We start from the raw sequence: 15,450 nt of genomic DNA on the forward strand, positions 1-15,450 counted from the left end.
AGATCTCCCCTGTGCAAAGGATTTGCTACAGCTACAGAATGTGGATAAGCAAAAAGTGTCTTTAAAGCACCTTTCTGTTGACCAGGACCCAGATGGCTAGGAATCAAAAATACGGGGCTGGGTTACTCTGCTTTTACTGGCAGTTACTGAAAACTGTTACAATCCTCCTCAGACAGCAGGGTACCAGCTCCACCTTTGCAAGGCCAGTCAGGTGCTGTTCTACACTTCATGGCTGGGCTGGAGAAGAGATACAGGAGCATATGTGGGACTTGAAGAAACAGGATGTTCTTCAAATTCAGCAAGATTCAGGCAAAATTTACTCATAGTGTCAATCCAGATCAAAATTTGCCATTCAAGGAGTGTCCAACTCATGGTCCTAAGCTAAACTGTCTGCAGTGAATTACTTTGAAATACAAGCTGGCTGTCAAAGGATTAAGAATGCATTGGGGACTATTACGGATTTTCATCCAAGTGTTTCTTACARTGCTAGAAAATAGCCCTGATTTTAAGGTGAGGAGAACTTGCCAAAGAAAAGAACAGTATTGGTGGGATTGTGCCTAATAAAGAATAAGAAAGGGTGGTCGACCATGAACACCTCAGTGAGGGGAAGAGATCTCCTTACAATGACAGCTCCTGTAGCACCTGCTGCTATGGTGCCTTCCTCATTGACTTCCACATAGGTCTTGTGGACAACCTTTGACAGAAACAGAGTTTTTGAAAATGACATTGTGGAGAGATCAGCTTTTGATTCAAGGAAGACATCAGTCATCCCCATCGCTTGTAAGAACAAGTTGAGGTCAAAGCTGCCTTCAAGCTTGAATCGTGGGAGATACACCTCCACTGTTCCCTCAGACATGCATTCAGAAGAGGTCCACAGCACTAACTTTTCATAGGTCATTGCCCTTTCAATCTAGAAGATGAAAAAAGAGCTTAGATTAGGTGGAGAACTTTGAAAAGTTATGATCTTTATCCATCTTTAATTGACTGATTGTCTAATCAACTTTTATACCAGTTCAACCATAGGCCATGATATACTGCCTTACCTGTTCCAACCCATTGGTAGATCCATCAGCCATGTCATCTGGCAGCAGGATAATCATACTCAGTGACTTCTGAAYGTAAGGGAGTTCAAGGATCTGGGTGCCAATCTCCTCAATGTGGCCTAATTTAAACTTGCCTTTCTGATACATCATTTGTACAGGTTTGCTCTCATTCTATTTAAAAGAAAATGATATATTCAGCTAAGCAATACAGATCTTATATTTAAACTTCATATATAATATCAGTAGTCAGGGTTTGCAGTAGTAATTATTGTTAGGCTAAACTTTTTTATTTTGTTGGTTTTTGTTTATTTTGTTATCTACAGTGACATACAAAACATCGGCTTTACAATGCATAAATGAAGAGGATAATACTCTGATAAAATCCAATTTCCCTGTAACTAAATATCTAGTGAAGTGGCTTAATAGTGTTGCACTTCCAAACAGGCTGTTACTTGCTAGGTTTGAAAGCCCCTGTGCAGGTGCCAGCAGGCTAGTTTGGACTGGTATAAAAGAAGAGATGGCACTGCAAGAATCAGGCTGCTGAGTCTCAGTGTAGGACCAAACTCTGTACTTCTTCCCTCTTACAGAACCCCACATAACTCTATGGCTTTCTAGGCTATGACTCCACTTTTATAATGCTGTACTGAAGAAGAGGATTTGGATTTCACCAAAGTCAAACAGCCCACTTGGCAGTGGTAGCCTACAAAAGTGTTGAAAAGCATATAGCTACTTAAAGAACATTAAGTCATACTTTTCAGTAATAATATAGAYGTTCAGACTTGAAAATCTCCTTTGCTTTCTGTGAGACTACAGTGTTTTCTAACATCTGAACAAGGGATTACAGGTGTGAGCCAGTTCTAATACTATGCAAGGGAGACTCCTGAAATCGAACAAACTTGATTCTTTCCTCATTTGAAGGGAATGGCAGTATAAATGGTAGAGCTGCTATGCAGCCACACAGCTGTTCTCCCAGGCACACAAACTGAAGTATGCAACACCCCAAATCAAGCAATGGATGAAGATTATGGCCTCTTAGCCTCTCCTCTCCACCTCCTCTACTCTAGCCAAAAAATTCACCATTGACTTGCAAAGTATAAGCAGTAATAAGCAGAAAACCAATTTAAAATGGTGTAAGAGATCACCAGGATTTACTGTAATACAAAACCAGTATGAAGTGTTCAAACTAAACATAATAACAAGAAAATTAAATAAGCCATTTGGTCTAGCTCATGCTGCCTTTTGTTTTCAAGGGATCTCTGTCACTGAAGCTACTGGATATGAACACTACCACTGAAAAGGAGATGATGCTGGGATGTTCCATAGGCCAGCCTATATTAAGGATGAAGCAAAATGTTCATGCTATTCAGGAGAATGCAAACTTTTTGTAAAAGAAGAAGCAGGGCTATTTCTTTTTCAGTTTCATCAGTTTTACGGAGAGCTGTCACAGATGTTCGGCAATAGCTCATTTGGAGACAGAGCTGCTGGCTTCTGAAAAAAAATTTCAAAAGCTGCTTTCCTGTTTTCTCACACCCTTTACTGAGTCCATGGCCTATCTTCAGATTAGGTCATGAGCTCCTCAGCCTCCTATGTTTGGTAATACTTCAGCATGTTTTAAAAGTCAGCTGTTATATGTTTCTCTTTAATCTTCCTCTTTCTTCACAGAAGATAAAGTATTGTTGCCATTGGTGAGTGTCCCTTCTTACAAGATCCCAGCCTATAACAATAGTTACTCAATAGATGGCATTTCAACACATCATCTTACTGTAGTTTCAGGAAAGTGTGTGAAGAATTCCCTTTCAGTTTTTCTTCTTGCTATCATTTATCAAACAGACTGTTATGACAGGAAGCAATACACAGATAAAGARTATAATCATAGTCAGGTTTTTTTAGACATGCTCTTCTTGGTCTTGTTATCTTGTCTTTTTTGTGATGAGATTGTTTAAAGGCTGTTTAAAGGCTCAAGTTTCATTTTAGAGTTAACTAACTTCTAAAGCAGTGAAAGAAGAATTTTTGTAGATGACATTTTTTCAGAGAAATTCCTCCTAGTACTGATTAGCACCTGAAGAAAAATATATGCAGCTTCTATCTCGTAGTTTCTCCTACTGCAGCAATGCATTGAATGTTCTCAACTACAGACCATTTTCAATTTCCACACAAAGATGTATTCAAAGCCACAAATATAATTAACAAATGTGACCGTTTCTTACCAGTCTCTTAATAATGCAATGCAACACAATAGCTAGAAATATATATTTTTGTGGCCTTTTTCTTCCTTTGATAAATGAAGAACACTTAAAAGAAACTTTTTCCCATACAAGGCTCTGCAACTTAAGATCAGATCTAAATTTGTATTGTTTTTTTCTTTTGCTGTGGATGAGAACTAATAGAATATTGGCACAACAYATAAAAAGAAGACAAAACTAAATTAAATGAAAGCAAATGTTCTTGACTGTCTTTTGGTAACATCTGGTAGACTTAAGTGACACACAGAATACTTGGATGAATGTGCTTGTCAAAGATTTAACTTTGCAACCACATTGATAACACCTTAGTGAAACAATGAAGGTGATATCCTTATGGCAGAAAAACAGGGCTAAAATTAAATATATTTTAAAAAAACTTTCAATCTTTCAAATGCTATAAATAAACCAAAATACCCTGAGGCTATACTCCAACACCAATGTGTTTTCAGTCATCAAAGCAAAACTCTGAATTGTTGCAAATTTTAAGTCTTGTGCATTTTTTCAGTAAATATTATGAGTTTCTGTGAAAACCTTCAATCTTTATCCAGTAGGAGAGATAGGTTAGCTTCCCAGTGCACCCACACCTTGTTCACAGGATGGGTGAAATCCCTGGACGTTGTGCCTCTGTGTTATGCTTGCTGCAATGCTCACAGTATGTAGAATAAATAATGTTAAGATTTATAGAATGCAGACGTACCGGATTCAGTCTAAAATCTCTCTCTACTGTATTTTTTTCCTCAAACTTGTGTTCCCAAGATGCTTTGAAGTAGATTACATTCACCAGCACCAGCACTGCACGTGAATCGATCACACCAGGAGCAAAGAGTTCCTTGATTTTACCTAAAGGAAAATTTCAGAAAGCACAAGTATATGTCAGCTATTCTTAAGATTCAGGACTGAATCGCAATTACCTGTCCTTGAACTTAGTTGGGGGAAACTTAGAAATCCAATTCTTTGTTTATTCAAAGGACAGGGACAATATAGGCAACCAAATGGTAAATTCCTCTACACTGCTACTAGCCTGTTTTAGAGGGGAAGGTGGCATTGCTGAACTGGCCATCAGTGATGATACATATGACATTCACCACTGGGGAAGGAGCCAGAACCATTAATCACATCCTTATGTTTATGTGAGGGCATCTTTCAGCTTACACTGTGCGCAGCAGTTAATAGACTGTGGAGGTTTTGACTTTCATCACGGAGTCTGAAATAGGAGTTAGCTGGTCCACAGGCCTTGTGCAGCTGCTCAGAGCAACGATTGCTCCTAGCACTGTGCGAGGTGGCTCCTGAAGCCTGGGCCCTCTTACCAGGAGCCAGCCGGGTTTAGCAGCTCTTTTCCACACCAGTCACAGGCTGCTCTGTCAGTATGAGCATAGATTTGTTCAGGCAATGGACAACTTATAAATTACAGAAGGCTGAAAATCTCTTTACCTGTCCCCCAGTAAGTTCCGTTTTATGTTCAGACAGAAGGTTTAGAAAATAATCATCCACCTGATGCTTCAGCTTTGGCAAAACCAGAGGAAAGTGGCTTATATCATGTTTACTCTAATCAGCAAGAGCCTATGGCCCCTACCAGCTTGTTAAGGGGAGGAGCTGGTTGTCTGTTACTTGTGATAGTGCATCTTACTAGCTGCCGCGTCCCTCATCTTTGTGGGTATTGCTCTACATATAACCAGGCTCTCGGTCATCTTCCCTCCCTCACAGGCTTTTCCCAGTCTCACAGTGGTGCTCACAGCTTCCATCCTCTGGTGTCCCATTCCAGGTATTTGTGGAAGCAGTGGGTATTTGCAGAAGCAAATGAGGGCATGTGAGACTCTGTTCAGGCCTTACAGGTATTATTGTGGGTATCATGCCAGACATAAAGGTAGGAATATCAAAGTACTTGACAACAAATATATCTTTAATTCAGAAATAGTTTAGCTGATAACTTACTCTAATATTTCAATTATGGATGGGAAAATAAACTGTCTTTAAAGGATACAAGATTGAATGCTCAGAAAAGAGAACAAATCTTTGCTTTTCATACCCTGGAATTTGTTTTGTTGAAGCAGTGGGAGAAGGCAATGATAGTCTGGCTATGGTTTTCTTTTGTTTTGTTTTACCTTGTGTCTCACTTTCAACCCAAGAGTTAATTTTTTCTCTGGCTGCTTCAAGAGCATCTTGAAAGTCAACTGTTTGCAGTATTGCTCCATACAGTTCCTTAGCGCACATTAAATATTGCTGTAAAGTAAAATAAAAATTATGAAATTAGTCTATTCTGCAAAACAATTATTCCCTTTCAAATAAATTAGTCATTCAGAACTATTTTGGAAATGATGAGGGTCTTATTGGCTGCTTAAGGTAGAATCTGGCATCGGAAACATCAACTATCAGTTTATTCAGAGTCTTTGAAGAAGAGCTAATTACTCTATTGCATAAGCCAGAAAAGGTAAATAAAAAGAAAGCTACAAGAAAGAGTCTTTCCATGGAGAATTGCATACCTGAGGTCCAGATAAAAATAAAAAAATAGAGAAGATGCAAGTGTTGTTAAGTATCCAAATCATTCAACAGAAATTACTGACAGCAAAGTGAAGGTATGACTGGCAAGATATCCGTGCTATTAGAGTTTAGAGACAGCTTTTACATTTGATAAGGCAGGAATAAGAAGTTCAGCCCAGAAGTCCTATGCAGGAAGCTATGTAATAACTCGCATGCTAAACCCMCTCTAGGGTTCCCACTGCCCCAGCCATGCCACTTGCAAGCCCGTAAGTAGTTCATAGGCAGCTTGAGTAGGCCAGATTTGGATGCAGTCACACCTCTTGCTGAGTGTAGGCATATGCCAAAAGGGAAAAGTCTCTTGCTCTGTCTTTGCTCTATAACCATAGCTCTCCACAATGGTTTATTTTTAAATGAATGAATTGAAAGCTGATACCCTTGTCTTGTTCCCACCAGCCCCAGGAGAGAGGGCTACAAGAAGGATATCAAGTGCTCCAAAACATGCATGAGGGGGCAACAGTGAGGCTTGCAATCACAGGGGAGCTTGAGGTCACGGCCACAGCAGTTTCCAGATACAACTAACTTACCTGCCGGAGTTCAAATTCCTGTTGCACAAACAGATTGTTGGCCAGACTCAAAATATATCTTTTGTCAAGGTTTTGTAGTTGTAGAAGCAGTGCATGGAACTCTTCATGGTGAGTTTCTCCATCCGTGCTACACTATGAATATTACAAGCAGAAAAATTATAAAGATCCTTCAATATAGCTTTGGTTGTTAGTTTGCATCTTAGTTAAATTACATTTACTGATTTTTAAATCCAGCTAGTCTAAGCTTTGTAGCCTGATCCTCCTTCAGACAAGGGCCAAATCTCCCCCAAAGTTAATACCAAAGCTTCTCATGCTTTATACCAGGCATTTCCTAATGGATTATGATGGACTGTGTGTGTGAGCATGACTCCTTCCAGCAGCTCCATGTCTCCAGTGCTGTATAACCCTTGGGAGCATACAACACCTTGGGAGCATACAACAAGAATCATCATAATGCTAAACTTAGCAACATGTACTTAGTAAAATGAACAGGAGACAGATCTCACCTATACTGATAGAAGTCTGCAGATATATTTTGTCAGTAGACTCAACAATGGTTTAAGACTGAAGTAACAAGTAGAAAACCTGGCTTCTGTACCACTACATAAAAATAAGGAGTTGACACTGTTTTTTCTTTGAAAGCTACCATCACTAGCAGTGGCATATAAGATCTCTAGGACTAGCAATTCCTAGCTCTATATCAAGACACCAATGTTACCCTTGCCTTGCTGGGGAGAAAAGGCTCCTGTACTACCCATTACAAGGACATACCGGTGAGAAGTAAGGCTGTCTTTCCTGGCTTTGTTCCAGCTCGGTTTCTGGGACTGTGGTCTCAGGACTGGATAAAAGGCTCGTTCTTCCTGTAGCTTTCCTCAAGTGAAGCACCTGCAGTTGAAGATGTCAGATTATGGCAATTTTAAGTGGGATAAAAGACTTTTCCTTATTTAAAAGATTTGATATACTGTCCTGGAAAAATGACCAAGATCTTTAAAAGACATTTTTTCAATTTCAGTYAGGCTGAAAAGTCAAATTTGAAAATATTCATATATTCATGTTCAAATTTATATTTATACATTACGGAAACAAGAAGAACTTAGGTTTAATCCCCCAAAACACTAGTCTTCACTAACTCAAAATGCTTATATTTGATTTGTATTTTTATTGCTACAGTTAACTTAAATTTCAAAATGAAAAGTTGCCTCAGGCAAAGAGAAATAAATATTTTGTTTTGAAAACATGAAAATTGGCCTTTGGCAATAATTCCTAGTCTTTGTCTCAGCTCAGGAGACAGATCAAAACTACAGTGCTTTTAATGGAAATCAGTCCTTGTTTCTAACAAGCAAACACTGTGCTGAATAATTTCCAGCAGCTTCTCCATAACAATAATTTTGAAGCATACAAAGTGTTAATCTTTTCATTGGCAAGACTGGATTCCCATCACTTTCCTAAACTACACAAAGGTCACTGAGAACCTYATAAGGAAGTCATGGCTGAGGGTAACCTAGCAGTCAGACTGTGCATGTGGCAATGTTAGGATATCACGAATGAAGAGTTACCAGCACTTAGCCAGAGCCACTATGAGTGAATCTTCATGTGTGAACACTCTCAATCTGCAATGACAGTGAAGGTTTCCCAGCTACTGACAAGAACCTATACCTTAAGATCCTTGGTCATTCACTGTTCATGGGAATATAAAAAAAAGTCATAGAAAGAAGAACTTGCACTAATGTGCAACACAGGCCTGGTGTTCAGAGAGCTGGCTTTATGCACACCACCCTTCCCCCTGGGTCTCCAGGAGCTCTGCCTGTGAGACATTTTGACATTTGAATGTCATAAGATGATAAACGAGCTAACACTTCCTGCCATCCAGATGCAATCCTTTCAGCTTTCTGCATCTCTCCCCACTGCCTACCCACACTTTCAGGATTCCCATTGCAACCATAAGAAGAAAAAACTGACTTTCGTTTTGAAACAAAGTCTGATATTCTGGCAGTAGGCTGGGGGAATGCCAGAGTGCCCTGCGTATCACCTACCGTCACTCAGCTCTTGCTCTACATTCTTGAGTCTGAATGGGGGCATGAGGCAACTCACGCAAGCAGATGGAAAGGATAATGCAGCAAGACAAGCTGTAAAGGCAGCACTTGTTTTTGTATTCAGGCCTGTTTCCTACACATGTTGCACACATGTTGTGCTATGATGCTCAACACTTGCTTTAAGGAAACAGCAAGCTATGTGGAGGCATCTCCACGTTTCATTAATACTTACTTTTTCTATCTGAGCAGCACTGTTGTGTTTTGCACCCAACTCGACCAGGGCCAGGGCGATAGAGATGCTCATTGGAGAGAAGACAATATTCGTGCCCTCTGCATTTTTGTTGCACTCTTTATAAAGGTCAAGGCAAAACTCAGTAATCGGTCTAGAAATGGAGGCCATTGTAAAGACAGCAGTTAACTGGGAACAGAAAAGAAAAAACAAGAAATGTCATGCAGCTCATTGCCTAGCAAGGTCACACTGAGATTGTCCCACAATTGGTTGCTAAATTACATAAATTTGATAAATTCTGAGAGTTTAAGGCAGCCAACCTTGTGCACGCATCTGTCATTCCATGTTCCATGGAGGGAGCAAGGACACAGCAGGGTGTGGAAAAGGGATCCACACTCACACCATATGTTGAATTCCTCAGAAAGGTCTATTTTTCTGTCTTACCCCATAGTGTGTCTTAGTTCTTCTGTATGAGAGAGGTCGCAGTATTGAAATCAGACAAATATGGATTAACATTTTCCTTCTCCAGATTGTATTAGGACATAGTAGTTTGACATTTACAATTATACCAAGTCTCTCCTCTTATAACAAAGTATGATTAGTCACAGGGTAACAAACTACACGGGCATATAACCATGTCTGGTAACCAGAGCTCTGGTCTGAGGGATTCAAATGATAGATTTATAAAAAATAAAATCACTATCAATTAAATGTTTTTGTATATGAAAAAGGTTCATTAACAGCTGTGGAGACTGTACTACAAGTGGAAACATGAACAGTTTGCAATATTCTTCTTCTCTCCTCTTGTGTCTTCCAGGAGCTACAGATTGAGGGAGGATAACAACTGTGTTTCCAAGCAAAGCAGTATCTCAACAGCCCTGAAAAAAAGGCTGTAGGTTCCTGTTTGGTGATATGACAGCAAGATCTGTGTGACTGTTTTTTTGCCATGCTAGACATATCACAGTCTGATACCTTTTCCATGGGTCATTTATGTTAAATCCACTCTGTTAAAGACCAGTTTGAAACCAAGTTCCAGTTCAGTCCTTGCAAGTAGGAAGCCATCTCAAGAAAAGTTTTTAGAAAGTCCTTACCTGTCCTTTAGGGGAGGGATTACAAAGCTGTTATATAGATGCCACTGGGAGCGCATGAGCTTTTTGGAAATGTTATACCAGAAAAAAAAAATCACTTTCTGTGTCAAAAAAATGGTATCTTGGACAGCACACCAGAAAAATGCCAAAAAAGCAAAGCACACAGTTTTGCCTGCTTGTAGACATTGAAACAAAGAGCTCTGGCCTGTGTGCTGGAATGATAATTTATTTAGGAGTAATCTCAACTGAAAAGATGAGTGAGTGCATGACCAGGTCCCTGTTCACACTGCCCACAGAAAGCTATGACACAACAGGCACCCTTTCTCAGCCCCATGCAGCCCTGTAGCTACAGCCCACGGGGCAGCGTTATGTGAGGAGTCTGTGTCATCAGAAGGCTACGGGAGTGGAGAGGCTGGGGGGATACAGTAGATCAAAGCCTAACTCCAGGACTTTACATCAGCAGAGCCCTTGTATGGCTGGTTGGTGTCCAGCAATCCTTTTGAGAGGCATCTAGAGCCACTGAGGAGCTGGAGGCTTTCTTGGGAAGGAGGCTGCCTGGCATCGTGGACTCCCATCCTCTCCCAGCCAATGCTTTCTGCTGCCCCCACTCTCCTGCTGAGGCCCTGSATGTCTACCCTAGTCATGGAGCCCTCCCCTCACAGTGAGTCTGCCCTTCACAGATTTTTGTTTTCCTCAAAGATGCAGAGCACATGCTGCCTCTCGCTCAGCCATGAGCCAAACATGAACTTTGCATTTGCAACTGGGGCACAGGCACCAGAAGAAGTTACCAGTTACTGTGGCTCAGCTGAGATACAGCAATCAGCTGTGCAAACCATCTTAGCCTGCAGCAAGTGCTTGATAATTAATGGAAATGAACTCAGCATACAAGAAAATAGACTTGGGCTAAGTCAGATTACCCCACTGTCTTGGAAGAGCTGAAAAGTCAAGTTGCTGAATATATGAAAGTGCCACATGTGGTAAATGCAGATGTTTCTTGTCATTTGACTGGCTTGAAGGGCACAGCAATAATCGCTGCTTGATCATCTTTCTAGCTGATGATCTGTCTGTGGAAAGAACCTGTGATGTTGAAATCAAAAGTTCGTATTTGTTTCATACTGAGGCATTTGTTTTACTCTGAAGTCCAGAAATACTTCATATGAAGACCTAACATAAATGAACAAAACAAAGGAGATAGATATACTCAAAAGGTAATTTGAAAAAACAAATTAAAGATGAGTTATATCATTAAGTCTGAAAACAGCTGTTCTATAATAATAGATCTGTTGTTCTTGTCTCTGTATGAAATGCTATTTTCATTTTCCTTTTATTAACGCAATCACCTTACCACAAGAAGAAGACATTGCACTAAATAATCATTTTTCTTTGCTTCTGTTACTGTCACGTGAAGGGAGGAAAAGGGGTAATCAACGTTTGCCTGCCAGAGCCCTCCTCAAAAGGGCTTTCACTGAGTCAGGTTCACAAAGTTGAGTCAACTTTGCCTGCCAGAGCCCTCCTCAAAAGGGCTTTCACTGGATCAGGTTTGCAAAGTTGATCAAAATAGACAATTTATTAAAGCGACAGATCAACAGGTTCAGGATTGCCGGTGATAAATGCACTTACTGCAACAAATTCTACTTTTTCTGAGCTCAAACTGATAATTAAGCGCTTTCAACAATGGTATTTTTCCCGGGGTAACATCCGACATTGTTGGAGGCGCAAACCTTACCAAAAAGGTGTCCCTGTTTTGGAGAGGAGAGAGGTCCAGGCCTGTCGACCCGTCCGTAAGTTGGTTTTCTCGTCCTCGAAATGGAGGATCATTTATGCACTGAACTTCTACTCTTGGCGAGGTGGGGCTGAGTCACTGTGGGATATTTGGTCCTTGTCGAGCTCAGTAGAGGGTGTCAATGGCTGCTGGCCTTTATTTTCTTTTGCCCCTATCAACAACACCAGGCTGCAAGACTCCCTCCTCACCCCAGGTGTCGTTTTGGGTAGAGCAATGTCAAGTGGTGAGACCTCCACCTTGCCCTGGGCGTTGTCTCACCCCTCACCAGCATAGGCATCAGACCGCAAATCACCCTTTGTATCCACTGTTTACCCCACGGCAGGGAGAATCACAGATAATCACAGACCATTACCCCACAGCTTCCACCTTCATTAAGATTTACAGTTTTCCATAAACCTTCTGAAAACGAAACTTAGCACCACTTTAGTGCTGACATTTGTATTGCTCCACTTTCACAGCTTGTGAAAGATATAAAATGGATCTATGAAGCTCATTTACTGTGAGTGTAGGTCATGAGGCATACTGTAGGTGTGTCCAGATCTCAGAACGAGTCAAGGAGAAAAAAAGAGTTAAGAAACTTCCTCAGCAAGAAGGAGGTATCTCCACCTCACCCTGCAGGGATAGAACTGACTGCCAAGCATTGAGGGAGTGCCTAGGACCTGAAAAAAGTTTTAAAAGGGAGTGTCTGGAGCACGGAGGTGTCATTCCTTTAGAAAAGAAGCAGACTTTCCTCTGAGTGACATCCAGGTGCAAACCTTGTGGCCGACTCTACGGCCTTGTGAGTTTGAACTAGTTAGAGGGCTGTCTTAGAAATCCAAAGCTACAGTGGAAGGAAGGGACATGTGGGTTGGAGGAGGAACTTTCTTACTGGAGAGAGAAAGGATTTAGCAAACTTTCTCAATCTAACTTTGGGGGCCAGAAATTTATAAATAATGCTGTATCATAAAGCTGTGTGCATAATCTGTATAAGCATTCACCAGGGAGAATCTTACTGTTACTGTGAGGGCAGTGGAGTTTGGAGAATACCTAGATGCTAGAGAACAAATTGAAATATTACTTTTAAAAGATCTTGGAGTGGAAACAACAGCAAATAAGATCAAAATAAGTGTTTATGAAGGGTCATAGGGGCCATTTTGCACTAGCCAAAATATTTGCATAGACCATTAGCCATAGTGCTGAGATAGCAAGGATGGCTACAGATTTTTAGCTGTTGAAGTGAGATTCATCATGGTTCAGTAGCTTTAACAAAGTCTGGTGAATGGAAGTTGCCGGTGCTGGTATATGTGAGAAGAGGAAGAAGATATCCAGGAAAAGAGCTTCCTTCAGAAGAAACCACATAGCAGAAACCTTTTAAAGGGGACAAATTTATTCCATGGCTCAGTGAAACAGAGAATTTTCCTTTTCTATAACTATTCATGTTCAGTTGTATCTTTGCAGTTTGTTTTAGGCTCGAGGTAGACGAAATTGAGGCAAAAACTCTCAAAAAATAGAAAGCTGTGCTCAAAGCTATCATAAACAATAGGAGTAATAGATTATATTATGCAGTCAATAGGAAGATGGAGTAAATAATGCGCAAATCCTAGGAGAGCTGTAGCCTTGTTTTTGAATGTAATTTTATATTTAATAAAAAGTAAAACAAGAAGGAACCTGTCTTCTCTGATGCCTCATGATAATTCACATTGAATAAGTTTTATTTATTCAGTCTGCCTCCCATTAAGGTGCTTTAACACACCTTTATTTCTCATAAACAAAGGAAGAGGGAATTGGCAATGACATATGGCTTCATTATGGATGAAGTGACTTTTTTATTTTTCATGGCCATTCATACAAAAAGACATTTTCAAATGTGTCTGTGCTGATTTAGAATGAAAAGGGAAAATAGCACAAAAGCAAAACATAATTTCCCACAATACAGAAATTCTAATAATTCCCATGTGATGCAAAATGTTTCCAAAGTAAAATGTTTTAAATTAAAAAATGATACATTTTGGTACAAAATAATTTTTCAAGAGAAATGTTTTCAAGTTTGTTTTCCAAAAAACTTAGCCTCTCAGGAGGTCACTTTTACGATGTAAAGGGCTTTTCTGACAGCTTTTACTATTTTGCATCAATACCTTCAGGATGCATCTTTTCTATTTCTTTCTAGGATAGTTATTCCTGCATAAATAACCAGGGATGTACGTTGGCCTGTTATGGGCTGTATACCAGCAAGTTATTTGTTATACCTCTGTGTAGTTGTATAGGTTTCTTAGCAAGCTTTAAACATTGCTGCCAAATCCAAGAGCTGACATGCTGATAGTGAAGACTAGCTTCCCCATTAACAAAACAAATTCTGAAGTATACTCCACCCTCCCTATTTCATAAAGTCATTGTTTATGAACATAAACAATCCTGGCAGCAGGGATCAGGAYACACAGGAAAAGCCCAAGTATCCAGTCAAAGACTCGCAAGCCCTCTCTCTGGTCTAGTGAACATTTCAAGTTTTTATTTTTTTTTCCTGCACTGTGAAAACCTGTTAAAGGCAAATTAACCTGTATCTCCCACTTTTTGGATGACTTTGCCTGTGTCATCATGCCATCACTTCATGTGAAGCCCACTGCTGCCAGAATGGGTAGGAATGCTCTGAAACAGCCTGCCCTTCAGTCCTTCTGGAGGCATAGGCAGAAAAGCATTGACTTTCTGGTATAAGCCCACTGAGCTGTGCTGTGACAAATAGAGCTTTCTGAATGGGCAGAGAGGCCCTGGGGAAATTTCAGATTCAAAACTCTGTGAAATTTAGGCAGGTATCTTTAGATTCATAGCCTTGGGCATGTGTTCCTAAATTCCCATCCAAGTCCCACTGCAGACCAGCGCACTTCATGTTAGCTCTTAAGTCATCTAATTTTTAACAGTGGTTTTTGCTGCCTGCAACCCATAAAATATCTCCTTCTCTCACCCATCTGTAAACATAATGTTTCCTTTACCAGTCTGCGGACTCCTTTGGATCTGTCAAAAAAAAAATCACTAGTTATTTTTGAAAAAAGAATTGTTTACCTTCTCGTCTGAAGAGGCTAACTGAAGAGCACGACAGTTAAGCTCTGGAGCACGTTCTCGGGAATACCGTATTATAAAAATCTCCCACTCTTTTGTGGGAAGGTTCAGCCTCTAACAAACTGTTGATGATAGCATTATGTTGTAATTTAATGCAAATGCCATCAACATGTAGTTTCCTGCAGAAGACCGGGGAAACCTATATCCAGCAATATGCTAATAGCATTTCTCTCAAAGCTGCCCCACAAGTTTGGCAGGCTATTGACTACATCTCCTGCTTGTAATGCAAAGTTACTCTCATCTGGAAAACTGGGCTTTAATTCTGAAGATCCATAGCTGTACTGCTGTGTAGTCCCTTTTGCACTTGGGGGTTTGGCCTGGACACAGGGGTGTGCAGGGTTGATCCCAGGATTCAGAGAAGCCTTGTTTGAAGCTGTGCTTGCTTGCAGTGGTAGAGGAAATGAATGGGAACATGTGAGTTTTTACGTTGTCTACAGCCTTTTCTCTCTCTTGGGTAAGGAGTGAGCTTTATGTGTATGGAAGGATTTTAATTAGAGAGGGAAAAAATATTTCCTTGAGCTGTAACAGGAATCCCCAGCCAGGGGGTATTCTTTTAAACCTTTGAAATTAACAATAAAAGGAGACCAAGAGTAGCTGATCACATAAGTTATGCCACCAGCATGCAGTGTGATAGAGGGAAAGAGTTTGGAAGCACGAAGATGCACCAACACATTATTTCACGCCCCTAATCAGCACTATTGAACTCAGGTGCAACAATGGATTATTGTAGCTGAACTCAGTGGTCAAGATAGAGACCTCTTGGCCTGTATTTGGCTTCACAGCCTTGAAAACTGTCTGTCTTTCTTTTCTTATACTCTTCTTTCTTACCGTTAAGCATAAAACTGGCTTCGGGTTCATGGGATGTTTACGATATTGTTC

General features: G+C 40.4%; 1 protein-coding gene across 1 annotated transcript; it reads right to left on the reverse strand.

Annotated features, from left to right (window-relative positions):
- Positions 1–505: 505 nt before the first annotated feature.
- LOC112971357 (serpin B12-like) lies at positions 506–14,568 on the reverse strand. Its single transcript, XM_026076717.1, has 8 exons — positions 14,515–14,568; positions 8,614–8,799; positions 7,120–7,233; positions 6,349–6,480; positions 5,389–5,506; positions 3,984–4,126; positions 1,044–1,214; positions 506–910 (listed from the first exon to the last, which is right to left on the reverse strand). The coding sequence occupies exons 2-8, from the start codon at positions 8,779–8,781 to the stop codon at positions 506–508; spliced, it is 1,251 nt and encodes a 416-aa protein (XP_025932502.1). The 5' UTR covers positions 8,782–8,799; positions 14,515–14,568.
- Positions 14,569–15,450: the final 882 nt, after the last annotated feature.

Source organism: Apteryx rowi, unplaced genomic scaffold (genome assembly GCF_003343035.1).
Source record: "Apteryx rowi isolate R43461 unplaced genomic scaffold, aptRow1 scaffold_437, whole genome shotgun sequence".
Taxonomy (NCBI): Eukaryota; Metazoa; Chordata; class Aves; order Apterygiformes; family Apterygidae; genus Apteryx; species Apteryx rowi.